Here is a 22,599-nt window from a genome sequence, read left to right as displayed (position 1 = left end):
ACACCACCCAGAGCCCAGAGACAGCTCAGTTATGAAGGTGGTCACAAGTGGGCTGGCATCCCATGAGCAGCAAACACGCTGACCTGCCCTTTCGATCCCTAAGTCCTTTTCACCATCTCGAGTCCCTTCTTTGGTGGCCCGTGAGATGGGGAGTCCTCCCCAACCATCCCGGCCATGTCAGCTTGCCACCACATACCCTTATGACCCGAGGAACTCCTAAGTCAGCCTGCCTCCACTTCCCCCTCTGTGCAGCAAGAGCTCTCTGTCCAGGTAACCCCAGAGGCAACCCGGGGATCACAGGAAAGGGATGGCTGCGACGTCGGAGCCTTGGATACCCCTCCATGTTTCCTGCTAGACCTTGAGGTCCTTGGGGCCACTTGTTCCAGAAATGGGCCTCGAGGGCCTCTCCCCCTTGTCCCTCACCCTCAGCAGGCACCGTGGCTGGTGGGACAGATGCCCGTGCCCTGGGGCTCAGATTCCCGTGGGGACAGGAGGAGGAACAGCGAAGCCACAGATCAGTCGGCAGTGTAATAGCAGTCATCCGGGTGCCCTGGTGGCAGGCGCAGGCGGGCAGGGCCCCGCTTCACATAGGGCAGGGGCTGCGTCTGATTTATCTGAGTCTCCTCCACAGAGGACAACTTCTTATGCAAAGCAGGCCATCAATTAAAACAAAAACATTTTTCTTTGATGCCACCTGGATGCTACCGACAAGCTCAGCGGCTAGAGAGGAGTTCCTTTAGCAATTCTTTTCACAAGCTGAATAATTATCTCCTAATTTATCAGTTTCATAAATCCACATTTTCATAAATCACTCTGCTAAAGGCGAGGCACACATGGAGTGTCAGCCTCAGATCCTGGGTAAGGCTATGGCGTAACGGCTAGTGTGGCATCAGGAGACAGAGCAGACTCCTGGAGAAAAGTCGAGGCAGGCTCTCTTCCTGGGTGATCAGACTTCCCACCCCATCGCGGGGCCTCCGCGACCCCGGGCTCCTTCCCTCTCCATGGAGATGCCGGTGCCTTCCTTGTCCGTTGTTGGCTCCTGGGAGTGAGCTCAGCGGTTGTCGTGTTTAGAAATTGCCTCTTGGTTACTTGTGTTTTCCTGTTGTTGCCCAACAATCAGGCATCTCCCCAGCTCCTAAGGCTGGCAGGAGATAAGCAGGCTGTAATAAATGCTCCTGCCGCGATGGTGGGTAAGATGGATGGCCCAGTCGTGGAGAAACATTTAAAAGTAAACAAGAAATCACCAACGGTGCCACCGCCGTGCTTCTCCCGCCGATTGTAGCTTTGCACTCAGCACCTTCCACTCTGGGACCACAAACGCCATTCTCCAGCTTTGCATTGACCGCACTGGTACCCCCTTTATTCTGTCCCTTCAGCCCACCACCCCCCAGAGCCAACCCATCTCCTGTTCACCTGCGGCTTTCACAATGACAGCCATGCACTGCCCGCTGATGTCTTGGCCAATGGTGGACCGCCTATATGACGGCGGTGCCATAAGATGGTCTCAGCTGGTGACACTGGAGCTGTCTTAGTAAGCGTGTCCCATGATGTCGACACAACAGACTTGCCGACGCATTGCTCAGGGACACACGACTGTGTAACACTGCATAACATCCCAGTCTCTGCTTCCCTGCTGTTAGATGTTGGGGTTACTGGCAGGGTTCTGTTATGACTGAATGCTGACCATCTTCTTTTTTTAAAAAAGAAAGAAAAAAAAACCCCTACATATATATATTTGAAAGGCAAAGTGCAGAGAGAGAGAGATGTTCCATCCCCTGGTTCACTCCCCAAATGCCTGCAACAGCCAGGTCTGGGCTGGGCTAAATCCAGGAACTCCATCCGGGTCTCCCACGCGGGTGGCAGGAAATCAAGGAGTTCCTCGAGCCATCATCTGCTACTTGCCAGGCACATTAGCAGGGAGCTGGATCGGAAGCAGAGTAGCCAGAATTCAAACCAGCACTCCGATACAAAATGCAGGCATCCCAAGCAGTGGCTTAATCTGCTGTGCCCCAACACCCACCTCCTGCTCGTCTTCTTGACCAGAGCTGATGCTTGGGAATGTGCTTACTGGACAGAGATGGAACACGTGGCATTTTGTATGTTTTCATATTATTTCTGGGATGGGTCTGTGAGTTTCTGGCAGTGTCCAGCTTGCTGGATTCAGCATCATCTCATTACCATTAGAGGCTGTCTTTGTTGTGGTAATGCCTAACTTGGAGCCTTGCCCAGATGCCTAACTTGGCACCTTGCCCCGCTACTGTGTGACCTTGGACAACTTACCCACCCTCTCTGTGCCTCATCTGTAGGGTGGTTGTGAAAACTCATTGTCCTGACACAGTTGATCCTCCTGGGTCCCGGGTTCCCTATCTGTGACTTTGTCTGCTTGGTGGAACTTAACCTGTTACCCAGTAATCAATGTGGGCTGTGCTTTTGTGGTCACTCAGTAACCCGTGAAGAGTCCCTTGACACAGCCGAGGTGGTCCAAGGCAGTACCCTGCTCTCCTACTGTGAACAAGTGTTCTGTCTGTGCCCCGTGCTTCCCAGTTGGGGGCTGTTTGCTGGTGATCTCACTGTCTTGGCCAGCCCCCGGAAAGAGTGCCCACAGCCGTCCAGAATCCCTAAGCATGAGAAGGCTGCAGTGCGCCTGATGGAAACAAATATGTGCGTTGGGTAAGCTTTGCACAGGCATAGACCAGAGTGCTCTTGGCCGTGAGGTCAATGCGAATGAGCCGGCAAGGTCCCAAGGTTACGCATTGATTGCTTCATGAAAATGGAAGGAGACGCTTGCAAGAAGCCACCCTGTATTGGCCCCGGGAACAGCGGTTCTGCGTTGGCTAATTAAGCATTCCCAGTGAACTACCACGCATGATGAGACTGTCATACATGCACTGCGAACGGACTTTGTCGGGCCTGCCTTTTATGTGATTCCCGCCATTGAGACATTTTGTAATGTTGCCCGTTTGGTGGGTACTTACTTCGTGACTACAGAGGACGCACACCTGTCGCCAGGTTGTTTGGTTGTCCGTGAATCGAGTTGTAGCGGGGGTGGGTACAGGTGTTTGTTAAAGACACTGGCCCGTTTGGGGTGACAGGAAGCAGTTCTGGGGAGACTGGAGAGCCACGTCAGGAAGGTGGACAGGACCACGCTGCAGGCTTGAGGTTTGGGCTTTAGGGAAAGCTAAACCGCAGCCCTGGCCACGCTCACGCTCAGCCCCTCCCAGCCGGAGTGTGATAGTCGTAAATTACTCGCAAGCCAGGGCCTGCGCTGACGCGGGTTTTGACTGCATTAGAATACAAAATAATATGGCATTTGAGAAATCAAGAGTGAGCGTTTGAAACACATGTATTCACTGACGCAAAAACATTGGCTGCCCAGTCTGACAAGGGGTGTTTCCTGATTTGTAGATGTGTTGGGTGAAATTTCTTAGAACCTGGGACCCTAAAGCCCCTGTTAGCTACACATCAAAGTGTCGCCAAGGCCACAAAGTTGCTTTATCTTGGAAAACCCAGCTGTGGGCTCGCAGGGCCCGCTTGCTACCTGTGCCCCAGCCCTCCCGGGGCAGGGACCACGTGCATTCCTGCTTGCTGATGTGCAACACCTTCCCTGCAGGGCTCTGTCCCCCGTGGGCATCGTGGGCCTGAGGAGAGACACTCAGCCATCACCACGGTGGTTCACTCCTCCCGGCTTGGGGGTGGCTTAGCAACAAGTGACGGTTTCTCTTCCAGGGTGCTGAAGCATTTGAAAGCCAAGGACCCCATGCAGCTACACCTGGAGCACTTGGAACAAGGGTTCTCTGTCTTTGTCAACAGGGCCAATTCGGAACAGAAGCCATCGCCTCGGAAGGCCGTGCGCTCCGACTTCTCCAGGAGGGCCTCGCACGCCGAGGGGACCCACGGTGAGCGCAGCCCCTTCCCAGCCAAGCAGCAGCGCTGCTGCATGGAAGCAGTGAGGGGCTGTGGACCACCGCCTGTGTGCCGGTGACCCTGCCCGCAGAGGCCTTACTGCGCACGCATGCACTACACCTACTTCACCAGAGAGGGCATGAGAGCGAGAAAGCGAAATCCTTGTTATTTTTCAAATGGGTCTTGGCCTCCGCTATCCTAGAGCAACACATTTCTAGCTTTTACATTTCCTGGTCTCCAGCGTCAGTCAGTTAAGGAAAAGTGTAGGGTCTTTTCGATTATTCCTGATGTTCGCTCGATCTGTCTTAACTTTAACCCAGATGTAATATTTGATTCATCATTCATTTTTGTATTTAGTTCATCCATACTGTGCACCCTGAAACAGATTTCACATGGCCTATAAAGAAAAACACAGGCATCCTGCAGGTGTCGTAGAAAAGCTCCCAACTTAGTGTCTGGCCTAGTGTAGGCATCAGAAATGACTGGGTGGGGGTGGGCGTTGTGGTGCGGTGGGTTAAACCGCCACTTGGGACACCCACGTCCTGCAGAGGGCTGGGTTGAGTCCTGGCTCCTCTGCTTCCCATCCAGCTCCATGCTCATGTGTCATGGGAGGCAGCAGGTATTGGGTTAAGTACCTGGGCCCCTGCCACTCATGTGGGAGATTGGGATGGAGTTCTGGGCTCCTGGCTTTGACCTAGCCTAGTCCTGACCATTGCAGGCATTTGGGGAGTGAGCCAGCAGATGGGAGGTTCCTCTCTCTCCCTCTCTCTCTCTCTCTCTGCCTTTCAAGTAGATAAAACTGAAACACTAAAACATTTTTTAAAATGATTGATTGTTGAATAAACAGAACAGCAGAGCACGTGGTATCAGGTCTTGATTGGGACATGTTACTGTGGGGAAGCCATTCAGTCTCCCTGTGCCTTTATTTGATCGTCTTTTAGAAAGATTTTTTATTTATTGAAAGGCAAAGGGGTGGGAGGAGGAGAGACAAAGAGAGGGGGGAGGGAGTAGATCTTACATCTGCTGGTTCACTCTCCAAATGCTTGCAACAGCCAAGACTGGCCCAGCCCAAAGCCTGGGGCCTGGAACTCCATCCAGGTCTCCCACATGGGTGGCAGGAACCTGAACTCTTGCGTCACCACCTGCTGCCTCCCAGGGTTGTGCATTAGCAAGGAGCTGGATCGGCAGTAGAGCACTCCAAGCAGTGGCATCTCACCTGCTGTACCTGCCCAGCGTCCACTCTGTTTGCCCGTCTTTAAAATGGAAACTAAAGAGGGTGCCTGTTCCTGGGTGCCAGGGTCCTGTAAGACGATCCTCTGTCTGAGTTGCTAGCGTGCTACTGAGCCACAAGAGAAGCATCTGGAACAAGACAGAACGAGATGGGAATGGACCCCGTCGCACCACGTTCTAGCTTGGATATCTCAGGCAGTCGGGTCCTGTCTGATCCTCAGTTTCCTCCCCCGGAAAATGGGAATAACTACACCCGTGTTGCGGGCTGGCCAGGAAGAGGAAATGCTGTGAGAACCGTAAAGGGTGCGGTACATGGTGACCTCAGTGCGCGTTACTCTGATGCGCTGCTGCCTCACACACATACAAGATCCCGCGCTGTTCAGAAACAGTGAAAATCACAGCCACACCAAGGGACAAGAAGAGGAAGTGGTGTTCCAGCCTGTTCCCCTGGGAGAACCAGGGCAGCTCAGCACGGCTTAGTCTGAGCTTCCTGGCTCCAAGGGCAGCAAGGGAAACCTGCGCCCCTCCTGGTCCAGGTTTCAGGGAGGAGCAGAGAGCAGGATTCGCCGTCCTGGGCGTGCCAGCAATATATTCATTCATTCGCCAGTTAAATCTATCCTGTTTCCCTGGCTAGTCCAGCTAGTGACCCGGTGCACAAGCAATGCCTTCCCAGGCCCCTGTATCTTGGAGATACGTGGTTTGTACATCTCCATCTGCCTGATGGGACAGCACATTTTGCTTGTCGCCCTGCAGCACTGACGTGCTGTGGCTCAGTTCCCCTGGTCGCTAGGTGGTTAGCCTGCTTCCTAACCACACACTCACACACACACACACACACACACACACCCCACCACTGCACACAGCACTGCAGGGAGCGTCCTCCCATACAAGACTTTGGGGCACGCTGACACGCACCTTAGATGCCTGTTACGAAACACCCCTGGGCGCGAGCGAGCCATCAGCGCCTCACCAGTGTCCTCGCTGCCTCTTCCGCAGATTGCACACGAAGAACCCTGCTTCGAAAAGCCGAAGATGCCTTGCGACACGGTTCACAGACGGCCCCTAGCAGAGTGCAGCGCCGAAGATGGCACCAGGTCTGTGGCCCCGGCTCCCGCTTTAAAATAGGGCGTGGGACGGTCGAGGGGCTGGAAACAGATCAGAGCGTTTCAGATCCCCCAGGGCAGCCGGTGGGTGTGGCCAGGCGCCCTAGTGGTGCCCGTTCTGGGCGCACCGTCCTCTTTCTGCCGTGTGGTCCTCCCTTCTGGATAGGGTCATCCCGGCCCCACTCGGGAGCGTGGGGAGGTCAGACTCTGCTCCCTCGCAATCACTTAGTCTTACAGCAGATTTTTTATTGAGCACCTGCTGTATGCCATGCATGCTCCTAGACGCCAGGGGCACAGTGAGTGAGTGGCACAAAGCCCTTGCCTCAGAGGATCCAGAGGTCAGTTTGAGTTACTGCGGATGCGGCTCAGGTCAGCAGCCTGCCTTTCTGAGCAGCTATCCCGGGGACCAGGCGGGACCAAGCTTAGACACCACGTGTGTCTCCTCTCCTCGATCCTGCCAAGAGACCTCCAGGGTGCAGCCCAGTGCCTTCCTGCATGGGAGCTGAGGGGACAGGTGCTCTGAGAAGTTCAGCGAGCTCCTCAAGGTCACAGCTAAGACGTGGCAGGGTCAAGACTCCAACCTAGACCTTTGATGCCAAGTTTCCCGCTCTTGCCCGTGTTGTCCTTGATACCATATCCTGCCGCCACTCGTTCCATACCTGGCCTCAAGGTGGTCTCTGCCTTGACTGCCTATTTGAATCCCCTGGGCAGATTTTTCAAACGTGGGTACCCAGGGGCTGGTGAGCCTTTGCCTGCAGCGTGGGCATCCCATGTGGGTGCCAGTTTGTGTCCCAGCTGCTCCTGTTCTGATCCAGCTCTCTGCTATGGCCTGGGAAGGCACTGGAGGATGGCGCAAGTCCTTGGGTCTCTGCACCCACATGGGAGACCTGAAAGAAGCTCCTGGTTCCTGGCTTCAGAGGGGCCCAGCTCCAGCCATTGTGGCCATCTGGGGAGTGAACCAGTGGATGGAAGGCTTTTCTCTCTGTCCCTCCCTCTCTCTGTAGCTCTACTTCTCAAATAAATAAATAAAATCTTAAAAAAAAAAAAAAAACAAAAAACACAGATACCCAAGCTCCCCTCCCAGAGACCTAACTCGGTGGGGCTTATGTGGCAGGTTTTTAAATTATTATTATTGTTGTTGTTGTTATGAACTTTGTGTTCGCCAGCATTCAGAGCTGCATTTTGCCCTGTTGCAAAGGTAGGGGGCGATATAAAGGCATTCCTGGGCTTTCTGCACCCCTTTGTGCGGTTACCCTGAAGGTCATTGTGCTGCTGTCCAGACTCGGGTGCCTGGCTGGGATTGGAACCCTGGACCGGGAACCCCAAAGCCGGTGTGGTCTTTCGGCCTCCCGACAAGGGCACGCTCAAGTGTGTGCTTCCTGGGGGAAGGCTGTCCCTGCCTTATCTCCACACCGGTGCAGGCGGCCCTGAGGCCTGCTTCTGTCCCCAGCCATGAATGTTAATTTCTCATTAGCGAGGCCTTTTCTCCACCTCTCACTCCTGACAGTTCTTGGAGTGGTTCTGAGTGCCTTCTATTATCAGGAGCCATATTTGTGTCTTCCTGGCTGTGACTTCATGGCCGGCCCCAGACTCCGCGCCATTTAAAAGACGTGGCCTCGGATTAATTAGCGTCCTTCCCCAGCCTCTCCTTGAGGTCCTCGCTTCGCAGCACCTAATCATGCCTAATTTCCTGGCTTCCCGAGGCTCCGAGGGCTGTGATTGTCCTTCTGCACTCCATCAGTCGGGGTCACTCAGTGCCTGCCCGAAGAGACCACTCCGGCTATTTTAAGCAGAAAGGGCTGTGGTGCAGAGAATCCGGGTGCTGGCACAAGCCTTGGGCCAGCGTGAGGAGTGGGCTCTGAGCTGAGCCTGCGGGAATGATGATGGGAGGGAAGCCACTTAGCCGTCAGCTGCCTGGCGGGGACCAGAAGCAGAAGGTCTCCTGAGCTGCTGTCTGGGAATCAGGAAGCCAACCTTTGGCCTCAAGATGTCCCTGTGCCTGTTAGCACTGCCCTGGAAGGAAGACCCTGCCCATGGCCTGGCCACCTGTGCTCAGCACTGAAACAGCCTGCGTCTGTCCCCTCCTTTCCTCACTTCTGCTTTCCCTGCCTTGTGAGGCCACCTGATTGGTGACCCTAAATCATACCCAGAGCCCAAGGGAAACTGAGAAGTACCGCGTTTGGCTCTCTGATCTCTACCAATCAGCCGGGCCCCCTAGGAGGAGAGTGGCACAAAGCCTAACGCCCTTCCCCTGCCATGGGCTCTAGGCCACCCAAATGTGGCTCCCAGAGATTTAGACAAATGGGGACTGGATGGAGGGAGCATTCATTTCGTGAACAAAATCATCCACTAATTTCACCTGCCAGGGCCCAGGCACCGTGCTAGGCTCTGGAGTTACAGAAAAAAATCAAAGGCGGCTCAGCGCCTGCCCTGGGAGTGCTGGCTGTGACCCCGTGGGGAGGCTGCCCAGCCGGGAGGAGGGTGTGACGGTTGTGTCGAGCACATGGCCTGCTGGAGCCTGGAAGTCAGCAGCTTGAGGATGATGGGCGCACTTGCCTCCAGGTCATGCGTGGTGCCCGCAGTGTAACAAAGACCTCGGTTCCTGCCAGCATTTATATTTCAAAGTTGTTGTTTAAGTTTTTTTTTTTTTTTTTTTTTTTTTTTTTTTTTTTTTTTTTTTTTTAAATTTTGAAAGAGTTACAGTGAGAGAGGGAGAGACAGAGAGATCTTCCATCCGCTGGTTCCTAATTCCCCAGATGGCTGTAATGGTCAGTGGTGTCTAGGCTGAAGCCAGGAGCCAGGAGTTTCATCCAAGTCTCCCATGTGAGTGGCAGGGGCCCAAACACTTGGGCCATCCTCCGCTGCTTTTCCTAGGCCATTAGCAGGGAGCTGGATTGGAAGTAGAGCAGCTGGGACTAGACCGGTGCCCATATGGTATGCCAGTGTCTCAGGTCGTGGCTTTACCTGCTACACCACAACACTGGCCCCAAAAGATTTTGTATAGAAAATATCTGGAGTCCTATTTCCTTGGAAAAATGGAAGTTGTGGCTCCCAAGCTGGGCTGTCCTAGTGTTAGGCAGCCACCAGCAGTCGTCCCCTGGGAGCAGGGCACAAGGCCTCTTGTTGGCCGCAGGCCCCACCACTCCCTTAGTGCCCCGAAGCTGAGGCCTGTGGCCATTGCAGTTTATTCTCAGGCTTGGGCCGCTGCCTTTCTCCTTCCAGGTTTCCATTTCCCACTGGCTCATGGGGGCATTTGGGTTTTGGGGTCCCCAGACAGTGGGAGGGAGTAGGCTTTGGACACTTATTAACTGTGTGTCCTGGAGCAGGTAACACAGCATCTCTGAGCCATGCGCCTTGCTAACCCAGCTGTGCCCTGTTAGGCGACACAACCTCTCTCGGCTTTGGTCCCAGCATCAGGAAGACCTCCCGTGGTTGCTGTGAAGGCTGTGTGCAGTGTGCAGTGTGGGACAGGGGTGGTCCATCAGAGAGGGACTGTCTGCAGTGTCAGGGTGGGAGCACCTGGGGCAGGTGGCACGTACACCCGAGAAATTGTCAAGAGCAGCCTGGGTTCAAGGCCGTGGCTCCACCCCCCAGTAGTTGAGCGGTCTCAGGTAAGTTGTGTCACCTTGTGCTTTGTGGAGCAGAGTCGGTAACATCGCTTGCCCTGGGCAGAGTCGCTAAGGATCGGCTGGGCCAGTGCCTTTCCAGTGCCTTGTGAATAAGAGGCCTGACCACTGCTGGATTCCATCGGGTCTGGACGGGGAGGGCAGCTGGCCTGGAGACCCCGGGGCTCCTCGCTGCAGCAGGGCCCTGTACCCACTCGGCCCTTCCCTCCGGGCTTGTCCTGGTGCCCCTCCTAAGGTTGGGGCACAGGATGGGTGCTGGGGTCGCAGCAGGCAATGTGGCTGGCCTGGGCCCTGCGCCCCTGGAGCTCCTGCTACAGGGAGTTGGTAGGAGGCCAAGGGCAAGCACGTTGATACACAAGGAGAGAAAACACACGCGTCTGCCACAGCTTCGTCCCCAGGGGCCCTGGCTGCGCGGAGACTGCGCGGCAGCCCGTGGCAGCCCCAGGGAGCTGCAGGGGAGTGTGCCCCAGGTAGAAGGCACAGTGGGGGGCGGGCAGTGGAAGGGGCTAGGGCAGGCAGCGGGCATGACCAGTACACTGCAGTGGAGAGGGCGCGGGGGGCTTTGGGGTCATAGATGGGCGGGGCTGGATCACACAGTACCTGGAAGACAACCGCAAGGAGCTTGGATTTTAATCCAGATGTGAGGAGCTGCCCCAGAGGGTTGAAAGAGGAGGCCATGTCTGGGTGCTTCAGGGATGGTTCCCAGCTGCTGTGTGCACGAAGCACTTTGCAGAGGGCGCTGGGAGCCAAACGCAGCTCTCTTCTCTCCACCTCCCGGCGCAGCCCCCCACTCTCTGGCCTCTGTTCTCTGGCCCCCCGCACCTGCTCCATGTCAGGTTTTCACTCCCTCAATATGCGGTAGTTGACATTTTCCAAGAGCGAGACCACCTGACTCTGCCAGCCCCTCTTCGTTCCTCGGGCGCGCAGCCTGGGTGTGCTGCTCACTCCTGCGTCCGCGGCTGCAGCTGGAGCTGGGGCCAGGTCGTCCGAGGCAAAGCCCCCTGGCCCTCTAGCTGCCCGTGAAGCAGGCACTGTGGGCCCAGAGCTTCTCCTGGAGGAGACGAGAGCCAGGATGGCACAAATAGACTTGGTGTGCCCACCACGCCGATGTCACTGTCACGAGGGAGAGGAGGCTGGGCTGGTCCCTGAGAAGCAGGGTGCTGTGGGGCACATAGACAGTCTCTTTGTCCTAGCCCCTTCCTCATGGGCCCCACCATCCTCGGAGGCAGCCAGGGGTGGGCGGAGTGGTTAGGCAGCAAAATCCCCAATGCCCGGTGACCAGTTCTCAAAAGCCACGCCCTCTGGAGAGAGATCACAGCCTTCTCCCAGTCTGGGGGCTTCTCCCAAATGACAGTGCCCACCAGGAGGGACCAGCAGGACTGATCACTCCATTTAGGCACAGCTGGGATGACAAGGGACACAGTGGTATGACACAGTGGTCCCAATACACAGCAAGTGCCTGGAGTCGCAGCCGTATTTCCAGCCAGCCCTGTGTTACCCACCCCTCCCAGCTCACCCTCTTCCCTCCTCTACTGGCTCCCCAGAACTCTGTGGCACCCCACATCCCAGGGTCACGGACCACACACAGTACGTTAGCCTCTTCCTGTGGTGCAGGTTTCCCTTCTGATGGTCTTGCACAGCACTAAGGGAGCCCTCTGGGGTAGAGCTGCCTCACAGGTGCCCAGGCCTAAAGGTCCCCGGATCACCAAGTCATTCAGACACCCGTGCCGCTAACACCCTTTCCCAACACCCCGATGCCAGGGCTCTGGAGGTTAATGGTGGTGGCCGTGCAGGCTTCCAGGCTGCCACTTTGGCCGTGGAATAGGCTGTGGTGATAAATGGGCTCTTGCTCCTACTGTCCTTCCCCCCTACCCCCACCCCCACCCCCACTTCCAGGCCTTAGATCTTTCTGCTGCTATCAGTGGATTAAGATTTATGGCTTCCTCAGCCTTGTAATACTTGGGTGGACAGCGGCCTAATCAACACAGCCGTCGTTTACCAAAATGCTGTCAGATTTGATGAACGTCGGCAGCGCCCAGCATTAAATTGGTAGTGAAGGGATTGGCCTTCCACAATTTACTGTGGGGTGGGCTTTCCTTAAAGGTCTCAAAAGCAAGTTCATTGCGATGATTAAAGCAGAGGCTCTGCTCCCCCTCCTCTGCCACATCCGGTTTCTTGTTGTGGCCAAGGCGGCCGAAGTGCCTTCTGGAAAGCTCGCCGGTGCAAATGTGAAGCAGTGGGGGCCCTTTCCTTTGCCATCCTCTTTCTCTTTCTGAGCTGCGAAACCCCCACAGTGAGGACAATAAGCGTCGGCCTTTCCCGTGACCTTGCCCAACACAGACTGTCCGCGCAGCAAGCGCTGTTACTTGGAGGAGATCAGACAAATACGGGAAGGACAGATCAAGCGAGGCGCTCCCCACCCCAGGCCTGCCTTGGTCCGCGGTGTCGGGACCCTTCTACCTCTAGAGGGAGCCATTGACATAGCGCACAACCTGCACAACCCTACAGGGCCGCCCCCAGCTTTGCTCTTTTTTTTTTTTATGGTACTTGACAGTAAGCTTAGAGCCCGCTGCAGAGAGGGGGGGCAGATACAGATAACCCTGAGTGTGCACTGGGCCGAGCGTGGCCTTGGGCCGGCCAGCGGGGACGTGAGGATTTGGGTGGCAGGGTTCTGAAAGCCTCCCCCTTTGCAGACGTCTCAAGAGTCCGCCCAGGTCTGGGCGCTGCGAGTAGGCAGGAAAGAGCAGCCGCTTGGGAACGCCCACTCCTGGTGGAGCAGCGTGCCAGGCAGGGAGCCAGCCAGGATCATAGTCACCATGCCGTGCACGGGCGTGCGGGGGGTGGGAGGCAGGGAGAGCAGGCCTGCTCATGCAGGCCGAGCGAGAACCTGCCCGTCTCCTCCCAGGGCCTCACCAGGGCTGGCGGCGGGTGAGCGGGCGAGCGGGCCAGATGGCGGCTCTGTCTACTCTTCCCTCCCTCCTCAGGCACCCACTCAGCATGAGACACTCTTTCTGGACCCTGGTCATTTTTTTATATGTCGCTTCATAAGCACATTCTTCCGTTGTGGGTGCAGGGCAGGGCCTCGGTGTTTAGGTGTTCTTCGCCATCTTGCCATGCTTCCAGAAGCTTCTGTGCAGTCAGTGCTCAGTGAGGACTTTGCCGACTCTGGGCCTGAATGCCCACTGCAAACCTGCGTTTGCCCCTTGGTGATGTTGGTGAAACCAGGGTGTTGTTGAACCGCTGGGAGGCGAGGCTGGGAAAACTGCAGAAGCAAAAGATACCTGGGCCCTCTCCTGGAGTGCTGGAGCCCTTCCCTGTATTTTAAAATTCAAATCAGAGGCAAAGCTGTCTTCTTCCCAACTCTCTCTCTCTCAAATTTATTTTCATTTTAAGGGAAAGACAGACAGAGAGAGAGAAAAACAGAGATCATCCATCCCCTGATGCTGGGCCAGGCTGAAGACTGGAGCCTGGAACTCCATCCAGGTCTCCCACGTGGGTGGCAGGGACCCAAGCCCTTGAGTCCTCTCGAGCTGCCTGCCAGGGTGCGTGTTAGCAGGAAGCTGTGATGGGAAGTGGAGAGGCCTGGGCGCAAAGCAGGCGCTCTGACATGGGACGCGGGCTTCCCAGGCATTGTCTTAGCTGCACCCACTGCCTGGCCCCATCCCGGTTCCATGACTTGCTCTCCTACGTTCAGCTGTGGCTGGGCCCAGCGGCTCAGACCACGTCAGAGGACGCATTGCTTTCAGCTCTGCTTTTCCTCCTGTGCCCCGTGGAGTACCGGGAGTTACCAGAAGCTCCCGCTTCCGATCTGACGCCTGTTGTTGCCTTTCTTGGGTTCCCCTGAACCAGTCACCATGAGCCATGCTCTGATTGACCAGGCCTGCGTCACAGCTCCGTCTGCCCCTGGGAGGGAACTCAGTTCCACTTGGATTAGCAGGCCAAGGAGTGAGGAGAGGATTTCCCAGAAGAGCAGGGTGTTTTGCTAGGACACAGGGCATTGCGTGCCAGACAGCCAGACACAGTGGTTCTATTGTTAAAATGCACCTGCTGACTCCTAAGGCGAGGGGCCAGGGGCACTGAAATTCTGCCATCTTCATAAGTCCCAAGGCCCTAGTCAAGGCCGCTCCCTTTCTAGACCAAAGATCAGAACCCCGAGGCACTGGCTGGTGCTGGGGAGTCAGGCTCCTCCTTAGGCCTGGGCTCAAACCTACAGGTCCTCCCCCCTCTTCCTCACACTCTCTCCTCCCCGCCCAGAAGGCTCCTGGCATTTGGACATTACTAGGGGTTCCTGCAGGGGGGGGGGGGGGGGGGCGCTTGTTGAACATGTCCCAGGGAGTCCATCTCAGCAGTGAAGTCAGAGTCTTTACAGCCTCATCCTGGCTGAGGCAGGGGGCCTCCAGGAGTGTCCTGGCCTGGAAGCCTCCAGGGGACCTGCACCCTGTGAGGTGCTTCCCTCCTCAGATCTTGCTGCTGGCACTTGCTCGGCTCTGAGAGCGAGTGGGCAGAGCCCGGGAGAAAGCCACGTGTCACTTGGTGCCAGAGCCCAGGGCAGCCAAGCACGTGGTCAGGAGGGCACAGCAGAGTGGGAGGAGGTGGAGGGAACGGCACAGGGCACTCAGAGTCCAGAGGGGCTTCTGGAAGGTTCTGGAAGCAAACAGTGGTACCTTCCTTCTGCACCTCTTCTCTCTGTTCGCAAACAGAGACTTCCCAGCTGCTTTTCCAGCCCCTTGCACTCTCTCGTTCCAAGCTCTTTGCCCTGAGTCATCTGTGGCTTACCCGCTGCCTGCCTCCTGTACCTCAGATCTTTGCAGGCAATTCTCTAATCCCACTTGGTCTCTGCTGTCGCCAGGTAGGGCACATTTATCCCTCTTGGGCCTGCTGAGGCAGTGTCCTGTGGTGGCTTAGAACAGGGATTGGTTGGCAAACTGCAGTCCCTGGGCTGAATCCGGCCTCAGCCTGTTCTTATAAACCAAGTGTGATTGGAACCTGGCCAGCCCATTTGTTTCGGCTTTGTCTGGGGCTGTGTTCGAGCTACAGTGGGACAGTTGAGTATTACAGCAGCGAGCACACACTGGCAGGGTGTGAGATGTGTACTCTCCAGCCGTTTACAGGAAAAGCTGGCCGGTCGCGGTGGGTTGTCTGGCCTCTGGAGCCACGCCACTGGGGTTTAACACTAGGCTCCGCGGCTTCTTAGCGGGGCGACCTTGGATGAGCACCTAATGTCCTTGGGCCTCATTTTCCCCTGGGGGTGTGTCGTGAGCGAATGCACCGTGGAGTATTGGGTGACGTGGCAGCTGCAGTGGCAACACTGAGGGGAGCAGGAGGCGTGCCACAGCATGAGCTTTGATCACTCCGTGGACGTTTGGCACAGGGGTTAAGCCACCAGCTGGGACGCTCATGTCCTGTGTTGCCATGTCTGGTTCAAGTCCCGACTCTGCTTCCCATCCAGCTTCCTCCTAATGTGCACCCTGGGTGGCAGCAGGTGTTGACCCAAGTACTTGGGTCCCTGCCACTCATGTGAGAGACCCGGATGGAGTTCTGGGCTCCTGGCTGGCCCAGCCCTGGCTATTGTGGGCATTTGGGGATTAAATCAGCAGATAGGAGATCTTTTGCTGCCTACCTCTCTACCCCTCAAATAAGTAGATTGAATGAATGAATTTGAAGAAGAAGAGAGCCCTGGCCTGAGTTGCAGGTCGTGTGGGGCCATAAGGCTCCAACATGCTACATTTCCTAAGCACGTGGGGAAGCGGAACCTCACACGGGGTGGAAGGGTCTTGCCAGGGCCTCGGGGAAAGTAACGCCTGACTTACCTTGAACTCGGGTTCTGGAGTCAGGACTCGGGCTCTGTGTCGTCTACCACTCAGCCACAGGACCAGGACAAGCACAGGAAAGGCGCCTCGCGCAGATCTGAGGGGGTCTCATAGTCAGATTTGCATACGTGCACGTTGGCACCCAAGAGTGAGGCCATTTCCAATAGCGCCCTGGGCACCACGCTCACCCCACACCAGTCTGGGCCCTGCTCACAGCCAGATCTGCCTCCAGCCTGGGAACACGCGGCAGTTTCTCCAGCTGATGAGTGGATGATGTTGTTGGCTTGCTTTTAGGGTCCGTGTTGGAGGAAATGTGTCCCCTCCTTTGGTAGGGGGAGGTCCGCGCACCTGTGCAGAACTGTTGGCACATGAGTGGGTGCCTCTCCAGCCCCAGCCTGCTCCCTTGTGTATCGTCCTCACAGCGTGAGTGCCGCTTTGGCACATGGGGAAGCTGGTGCCTGGGGTGTCAGGGGACGTGCCCTGCCTAGGTCATACAGGGAGTTAGCATCAGGGTTCCGGGAACTGAGCCAGTCTGCCTGAGGTTAGATCTCAGGCTGTTCACCAGGCATGGCCCACTGTGATACAGCCACAGGAGTGTCACTGGGCTTGAGTTCCCCTGTAAGTAACCATGACGGCTCAGACTGCCGTGTGGAGGCAGGCGGCCTGTAGGAGACGGGTGGTTGGTGCCACCAGCAACCCAGGCTTCCTCTGTTTTTCCTCCGGGCCACCCTGAAATGTGGCTTTCTTCCTTGTCCTCAGGCATCTTGCCACCTCCACAGAATCAGGCAGTGGACAGCTGTTGCGTGGGCAGAGAGCGCTGTCTCCAAACTTACCTAGGATTTGGGTACGTGGAAGAGATTTGGGAGAAGGGCATTCAAATTGGGTGAACAGCATGAGCAAAGGCACAGGGGTCGGAGAGGTTAGGGCACAGGTGAGGGTCAAGACTGTCAGAAGGAACATAATTGCTATTTATGTTGGTCTAAGCCAAAGAGAAAGGGTCACTGGACTTGCTTCAGGTGCAGCTGGATCCAGGGCATCTACACAAATTCATCAGAACTCCACTTCAGCCTGTCAGCTCCTCTCCTCTCTGTGTTAGGACAGGACGGCCCTTAGCAGCTGCTGGCACACTTTACCACTCCTACAGCAGAGAGCTCCTCCCCATGGCTCTAGCAGGAGTCCCAGGGCCATCCTCCTTGGCTGCTGTGGCTCCAGGCCCATCTCGGAATCTGCAGGCTAGGGCCTGTTGTGAGAGGTGGATGGGCTGATCATCCAGACCTGACTCTCACTCCCACGCTTGGGCCACACATGTGTTCCGAGTCAGGAGGGGGAGGTGGCGGTATTTCCTGATGGGTGCTCCTCGGCTGCAGGTGGTTCTGTTTGGCCCGATTGCCAGGCGTGCGAGTGCGTGCCCAGGAATCAGAAGTGGGGCCATGGGCTGCATCACAGAGGACTCTGCCTTTCTCCATGAGGGCACAGGCCTGGCTGCTCTCACAGCAGGGCCCCGGTCACGCAGGCTTGAGCAGCACAGAAGCTCATGTCTCTGGCAGGACACGGCTGAGGCAGGAGCAGGCAGCCCGGGGATCATGGGAGAAGCCAGGCACCAACTCTGTGCCGTGGCATCTTCCAGATGTCCCTCCCTCCCACAGCCCCGGACAGCTCACTGCCTCCTCCACCCAGGGCCAGGGGAGCCCAGCCTCTTCCTTTTAAGGGCACAGCCTAGAACAGGCACCCATCCTGCCTCCCACCTGCACCTCGGGGCTCCTGCCCAGCCGCAGGGATTCTGGGAGCTCAGTGCAGGAGGAGAAGGGGACATGGATATTGGGTGTCAGCCCACAGCCTGCCACACCAGGTGTATTAATTCTGCTTTGTGTGGCTCTAAATAAAGCAGCCCAGAACAGTGTCTTGGGAAAGAGAAGGTTTATTTCAGCTTCTGGTTTGCAGGTTGTTGTTCAGGCTCAGGAGGCCCCATGGGCTGGCATCCACGTAGGCTGCTCGTAGGAGGTGTGGACGATGATCATGGGGGGAGCCCGGAGTGGAGAGACAAAACCTAGGCTGATCTTGAACTCACAAAATGATCTTTTTTTTAAGATTATTTATTTATTTATTTGAAAGGCAGAATTACAGAAAAGCAGAGGCAGGAGAGAGAGAGAGAGAGAGAGAGAGAGAGAGAGAGAGAGGTCTTCTATCTGCTGGTTCACTCCCCAAATGACTGTTAACGGCTGAGCTGATCCAAAGCCAGGAGCCAGGAGCTTCCTCGAGGTTTCCCATGTGGGTACAGGGGCCCAAGGCCACAGCAGAGAGCTGGATTGGAAGTGGAGCAGCAGGACTTGAACTGGAACCCATATGGGACGCTGGCACTGTAGGCGGCAGCCTTACCTGCTACGCCAAAGTGCCGCCCCCAAAAAATGATCAAAATCACTTGCTCACAAGGCCCTTTTTGAGAAGCTGAATACTTCCCAAAGGCCTGATCATCTCAAATGGAAAGGGTTTGTTTTTTTTTTTTTTTAAGATTTATTTTATTTATTTGAAAGACAGAGTTACAGAGAGAGGTAGAGACAGAGAGAGAGGTCTTCCATCCACTGGTTCACTCCCCAGATGGCTGCAATGGCTGGAGCTGGGCCGATCTGAAGCCAGGAGCTTCTTCCAGGTCTTCCATGCAAGTGCAGGGGCCCAAGGACTTGGGCCATCCTCCACTTCCTTCCCAGACCATAGCAGAGAGCTGGATTGGAAGAGGAGCAGCTGGGACTAGAACCGGTGCCCATATGGGATACCAGCACTGCAGGCCAGGGCTTTAACCCACTGCGCCACAGCGCCACTGCACCACTGCGCCACAGCGCCAGCCCCAGAAAGGTTGTTTTTAAGAATTCTGCGGCACATACTTGGGAAGTTCCAATAAGAGGCAGTGAAGACTTCTGAGCCCAGGTGGCCCGACCCACGTGGTGCCGGCCTGTGTGAGACCCCCCAGCTGCGCCAGACTCCTGTGCTCAGCCCCTCCCGTGCTAGTCCATGTCCCTGGGAGGAACACAGACATTCACTACCCCCATCTCTGAAGCTGTCTCAATTTTTGTGCATAGACATCGGTGCAGATCCTAACAGAAGCTGGCTCGAGGCTCCACATCGAACCCCCCGTGTACTACTCGGATGATTTTGAGTCGTCTGAGGATGACGATGCCAAGACCATGGATGTTTCTGGGGATCGTCCACAGGTAGGGATTGGCCGTGGCCTTGTGCCCTGAGCTCAGGGCTCCGGTGGCCCTTGGGACACTTTCCTCAGTTATTCATGCCATTGTCCTCACTCGCACCTGGGTCCCTCCCTCCTGTATTCATCTCAACACACTTTGATGAGCACGTGGGCTGGGTGCTAGATGCCGGTGTCCCCAGGTCAGTGAGGCTGGGGTCTGATACCCCACATAGCCCCTCGATGGCACAGAGCAGCTGAGGAGTGAGAACAAAGCATGGGGGGAAGGGAGGAGGGGACTGGCGTCCAGGAAGGCTCCCCAGAGGGAGTGACTTCGCCCTGGGTCAGAGTTTAGTGGGGAAAGGTAGGCGGGCAGAGCTGGCGCTCAGTCTGTCTACATATGTAGACGTGCACTGTTACCGCCGTAGGCAGCAGAGAACGCAAGCACAAACTGCTGTGGCTCAGGGTCCTCGTGGTCAGTGCGTGACTTTGCCAGCTGCTCACTCCCATCGTACTCAGACTGCCATATCCTCTCAGCTGCAGTAGTAGGAGGGAGTCTTCCTAAGTTCATGGGAACACAGAGTAGGAAAAAACATGCAAAAAATAAGCATCTTTCAATTCAATGTTTCCATGGACTTTAAACTTTTTAAAAATTATTATTTCCTTGAGAAGCAGAGAGAGAGCTCACTCGCATCTGCTGGTTCACACCCCAAATGCCCACAATGGCTGGGACCAGGGCCCCACTGAAGCTAATCGTAGTCTGAAGCCACATGTGGGTGGCTTCACTTGAACCATCACCTGCTGCCCCCCGGGAAAGGTACTAGCAGGAAGCTTAGGGTCAGGAGCCAGAGGCAGGCTCAAACCCAGGCACTGCGACATGGAATGAGGGCCTCCTACGCTGTGCCTTAACCACTAGGCTAAATGCCCACCCCTCCCCAAACTTCTGCAAGTCCCCTCGTGTATCCCAGTCTTGCCTTGAGCAGGCATCTGTCGTGCACCTGTTATTGGGCTTCAGGCTCTGTCCCAGACACCAGAGACAGAGCAATGGACAGAACTGCTGAGACATTTATTCTTAAACAACTTACATTATTATTCTCCAAACGGGAGACAGACCATAAAGAAAACCAAAGGAACAAGCAGTGAGATCATTTCAGGTACTGATGTATTCTCAGGAAGGTAGGACAGTAAGATGGTATGGGAGAGAGGGAAGGAGGGCCTCTCCTAGGTATGACATTTCAGCTGAATGGTGATGGGTAAGCAGGCGCAGCTTGGGAAGCAGCAATGGGAAAAGCATTCCAGGCAGAGGGAACAGCAAGTGTAGTGGGTGTGAGGCTGGGCTTATTTGGGGAGCAGGCATAGGAGAGCAATGGGATGTGGAATGAGGTGAGGCTGGGCCCACCAGGGGTGCCTGAGGATGGTTACCTGGCATTTACCCCGAGAGCATTGCTTTTATAGTCAAGAGTGTGTGAGTAGATCGTCTACCTGGTTACGCACAGGTGGAATTCTCCAGAGATGGCAAGTGATGGTCAAGTTGGTAAGCTGGCCCCTGGGCAATGGGCAGATTGCACAGCCTCACCACAGGGCCCAAGCCTCGCTTCCGCCCGGTGCTTCCATGCCCCCAAACTGCTTTTACAGAATGAAAGTGGGTATCCAGGAGAGTGGCCTGTGGTCCAGGGAACATGCGTCTGCTTTCCGTGGCGTGTCTGCACTGCCGTGTCTGCTGCTGATGGAGGGCCAGGCGAGAAGCGGGCCTCACCTTGTTGTTCCACGTGGGGGGTCCCAGGGGGCTGGGAGTAAATTGCAAATTTTTGTCTTCCTCAAAAACAAAGAGTCCTTGTCCTTGCCTGTGGAACGACTCTGTGTCCTTGTTTCTCTGGCCCACCGGTGAAACGGGAATTAAGCAGTAGGAAAAGCTGTGGTCTTCGTCGACTTGAAAACTCGGGCCACACAACACACACATGCACACACACACAGTATGCTTTTGTCCTCTGCTCAGAATCAGAGTGAGCAAACGGAGCCGTGCGTTTGCCTTCGTCTGTTGGGGAGGCTGATCCTCAGCCACGTTGCACCTGTCGCAGGGCCGGCCTCGCGTCCATGCCCCAGTATGCGTGTGTGCCCTGCAGACAAGGGACTGTAGCAGTCTGCCGTCGGCCAGGCATCCAGCACCTTCTGTGCGGTGAGCCCGCAGTCCCCCCTATGCAAGCTCCCAAGCTCCCTGCCCCATAAGGCTCCCTCACCTGCTCCTGGGTTCCGTTAGTGTTCCTCTGTGCACCTGCTCAGAATTGGCATGGCTGCTGCTCTGCCAGCATTTCATTTTCTTCCCTGTGAGTGCTTGATTGTATTTCTTTCTCTCCCTTTTTCCAAAAACCCCATCTTGAGGGGGCTCTCCTTAAGGCTTCACAGTGCATTTCCCCTTGGAAATTTCCTGCTAAATAAAAGAGGCAAATGGCAGCACTAGTTTTCCGGGGATGGCAGAAGCCTTCAAGGGATGCAGATGGAATAGGGGAAGAAAAAGAAAGCGTGGGCACACACACTCAGCCGCCTCTCACTGTTTGCAAGTGCAGCCCACAATGGAGCAATAGGAAATGCGTGCCCGCGTAGGTACTTGTCTTCCAACCCTCGCTGTTGAAACACACCGGCCTCTTTGCCTTCAATCAGACCCTCCGTGAACTTCAATTTCCCCGTGGCTGTGCGTTCACAAACCTGCGTGCTGCAGACATGTTCTCCTGGCCTCCACCCTGCCGACCTGCACGGTGCTTTTCAAAGATGTGATTTCCTAGCTGACATTTAAGACTCAGGAGATGCCATGTGAAAGCCTGAGCCAGGGGCTTGCGCTGAAAAATCAGAAGGCTTAGGAGCCACTTTCTTCTACGATAGCAATGAGTGGGGCTGGGGAGCGGGTGTCCCCTTGGACAGGTGTGTGTTCCCCGGTGTGCCGCAGTCCCCACCACCAAGTTCTCAACACTGCAGATAAGACGGATGATGGGGCAGGCATCTGGTACAGCTGTTAAAATGCCACTTAGGAGGGGCTGGCACTGTGGCGTAGTGGGTAAAGCCACCGCCTGCAGTGCCGGCATCCCATATGGGCACTGGTTCGAGTCCTGGCTGCTCCACTTCTGATCCAGCTCTCTGCTATGGCCTGGGAAAGCAGAAGACGGCCCAAGTGCTTGGGCCCCTGCACCCACATGGGAGGCCCGGAAGAAGCTCCTGGCTCCTAGCTTCAGATCAGTGCAGCTCTGACTGTTGCGGTCATTTGGGGAGTAAACTAGCAGATGGAAGAACCCTCTCTCTCTCTGGCTTTGCCTTTCTTTGTAACTCTTTCAAATAAATAAAATAAAACTTCAAAAAAAAAAAATGCCACTTGACACCTGCATCCCACAGCAGAGTGCCTGGTCTTGAGTTCAAGCTCTGTTCCTGATTCTAGCTTTCTGCTGTTGAGCACCCTGGAAGGCGAGGGAGCAGGTGAGGACTCAAGTAGTTGGGTCCCTGCCACCCATGTGGAAGATCCAGGTGGAGTTCCTGGCTCCTGGCTTCTTTGGGCTGTTGTGGGCATTGGTGTGTGTGTGTGTGTGTGTGTATGTCCATATCTTCTGGGTCTCTGCCTTTCAAAATAAAAGAATTATAAAAAGATGGTAAATGAGTATAGATCAGGAGGTGGTAGGGACTTCTAAGAAAGAGAGCTGAGGTGATATCGTGGTAGAGACCATAAGAAGGGAGAGAGTGAGCCACGCAGAGCATCCAGGCCCCTG

At 55.6% G+C, this 22,599-nt stretch overlaps 1 protein-coding gene across 5 annotated transcripts in view; it reads left to right on the top strand.

The window, feature by feature from the left end:
* Positions 1 to 22,599, top strand: part of LOC133754351 (katanin-interacting protein-like) — a 113,792-nt gene that overhangs the window by 66,339 nt on the left and 24,854 nt on the right. For 2 of the 5 annotated variants that reach the window (XM_062184829.1, XM_062184828.1), the window contains 3 exons: positions 3,727 to 3,896; positions 6,130 to 6,227; positions 18,747 to 18,878. In XM_062184829.1, coding sequence (XP_062040813.1) covers positions 3,727 to 3,896; positions 6,130 to 6,227; positions 18,747 to 18,878 — 400 coding nt within the window. Of the gene's footprint in view, positions 1 to 3,726; positions 3,897 to 6,129; positions 6,228 to 18,746; positions 18,879 to 20,485; positions 20,703 to 22,599 lie in introns of those variants that run through there. The other 3 variants (XM_062184832.1, XM_062184830.1, XM_062184831.1) reach the window with 3 other exon arrangements.

This window comes from Lepus europaeus (genome assembly GCF_033115175.1).
Source record: "Lepus europaeus isolate LE1 chromosome 21 unlocalized genomic scaffold, mLepTim1.pri SUPER_21_unloc_7, whole genome shotgun sequence".
Classification (NCBI taxonomy): domain Eukaryota; kingdom Metazoa; phylum Chordata; class Mammalia; order Lagomorpha; family Leporidae; genus Lepus; species Lepus europaeus.
This window is presented reverse-complemented; position numbering and strand designations above follow the sequence as displayed.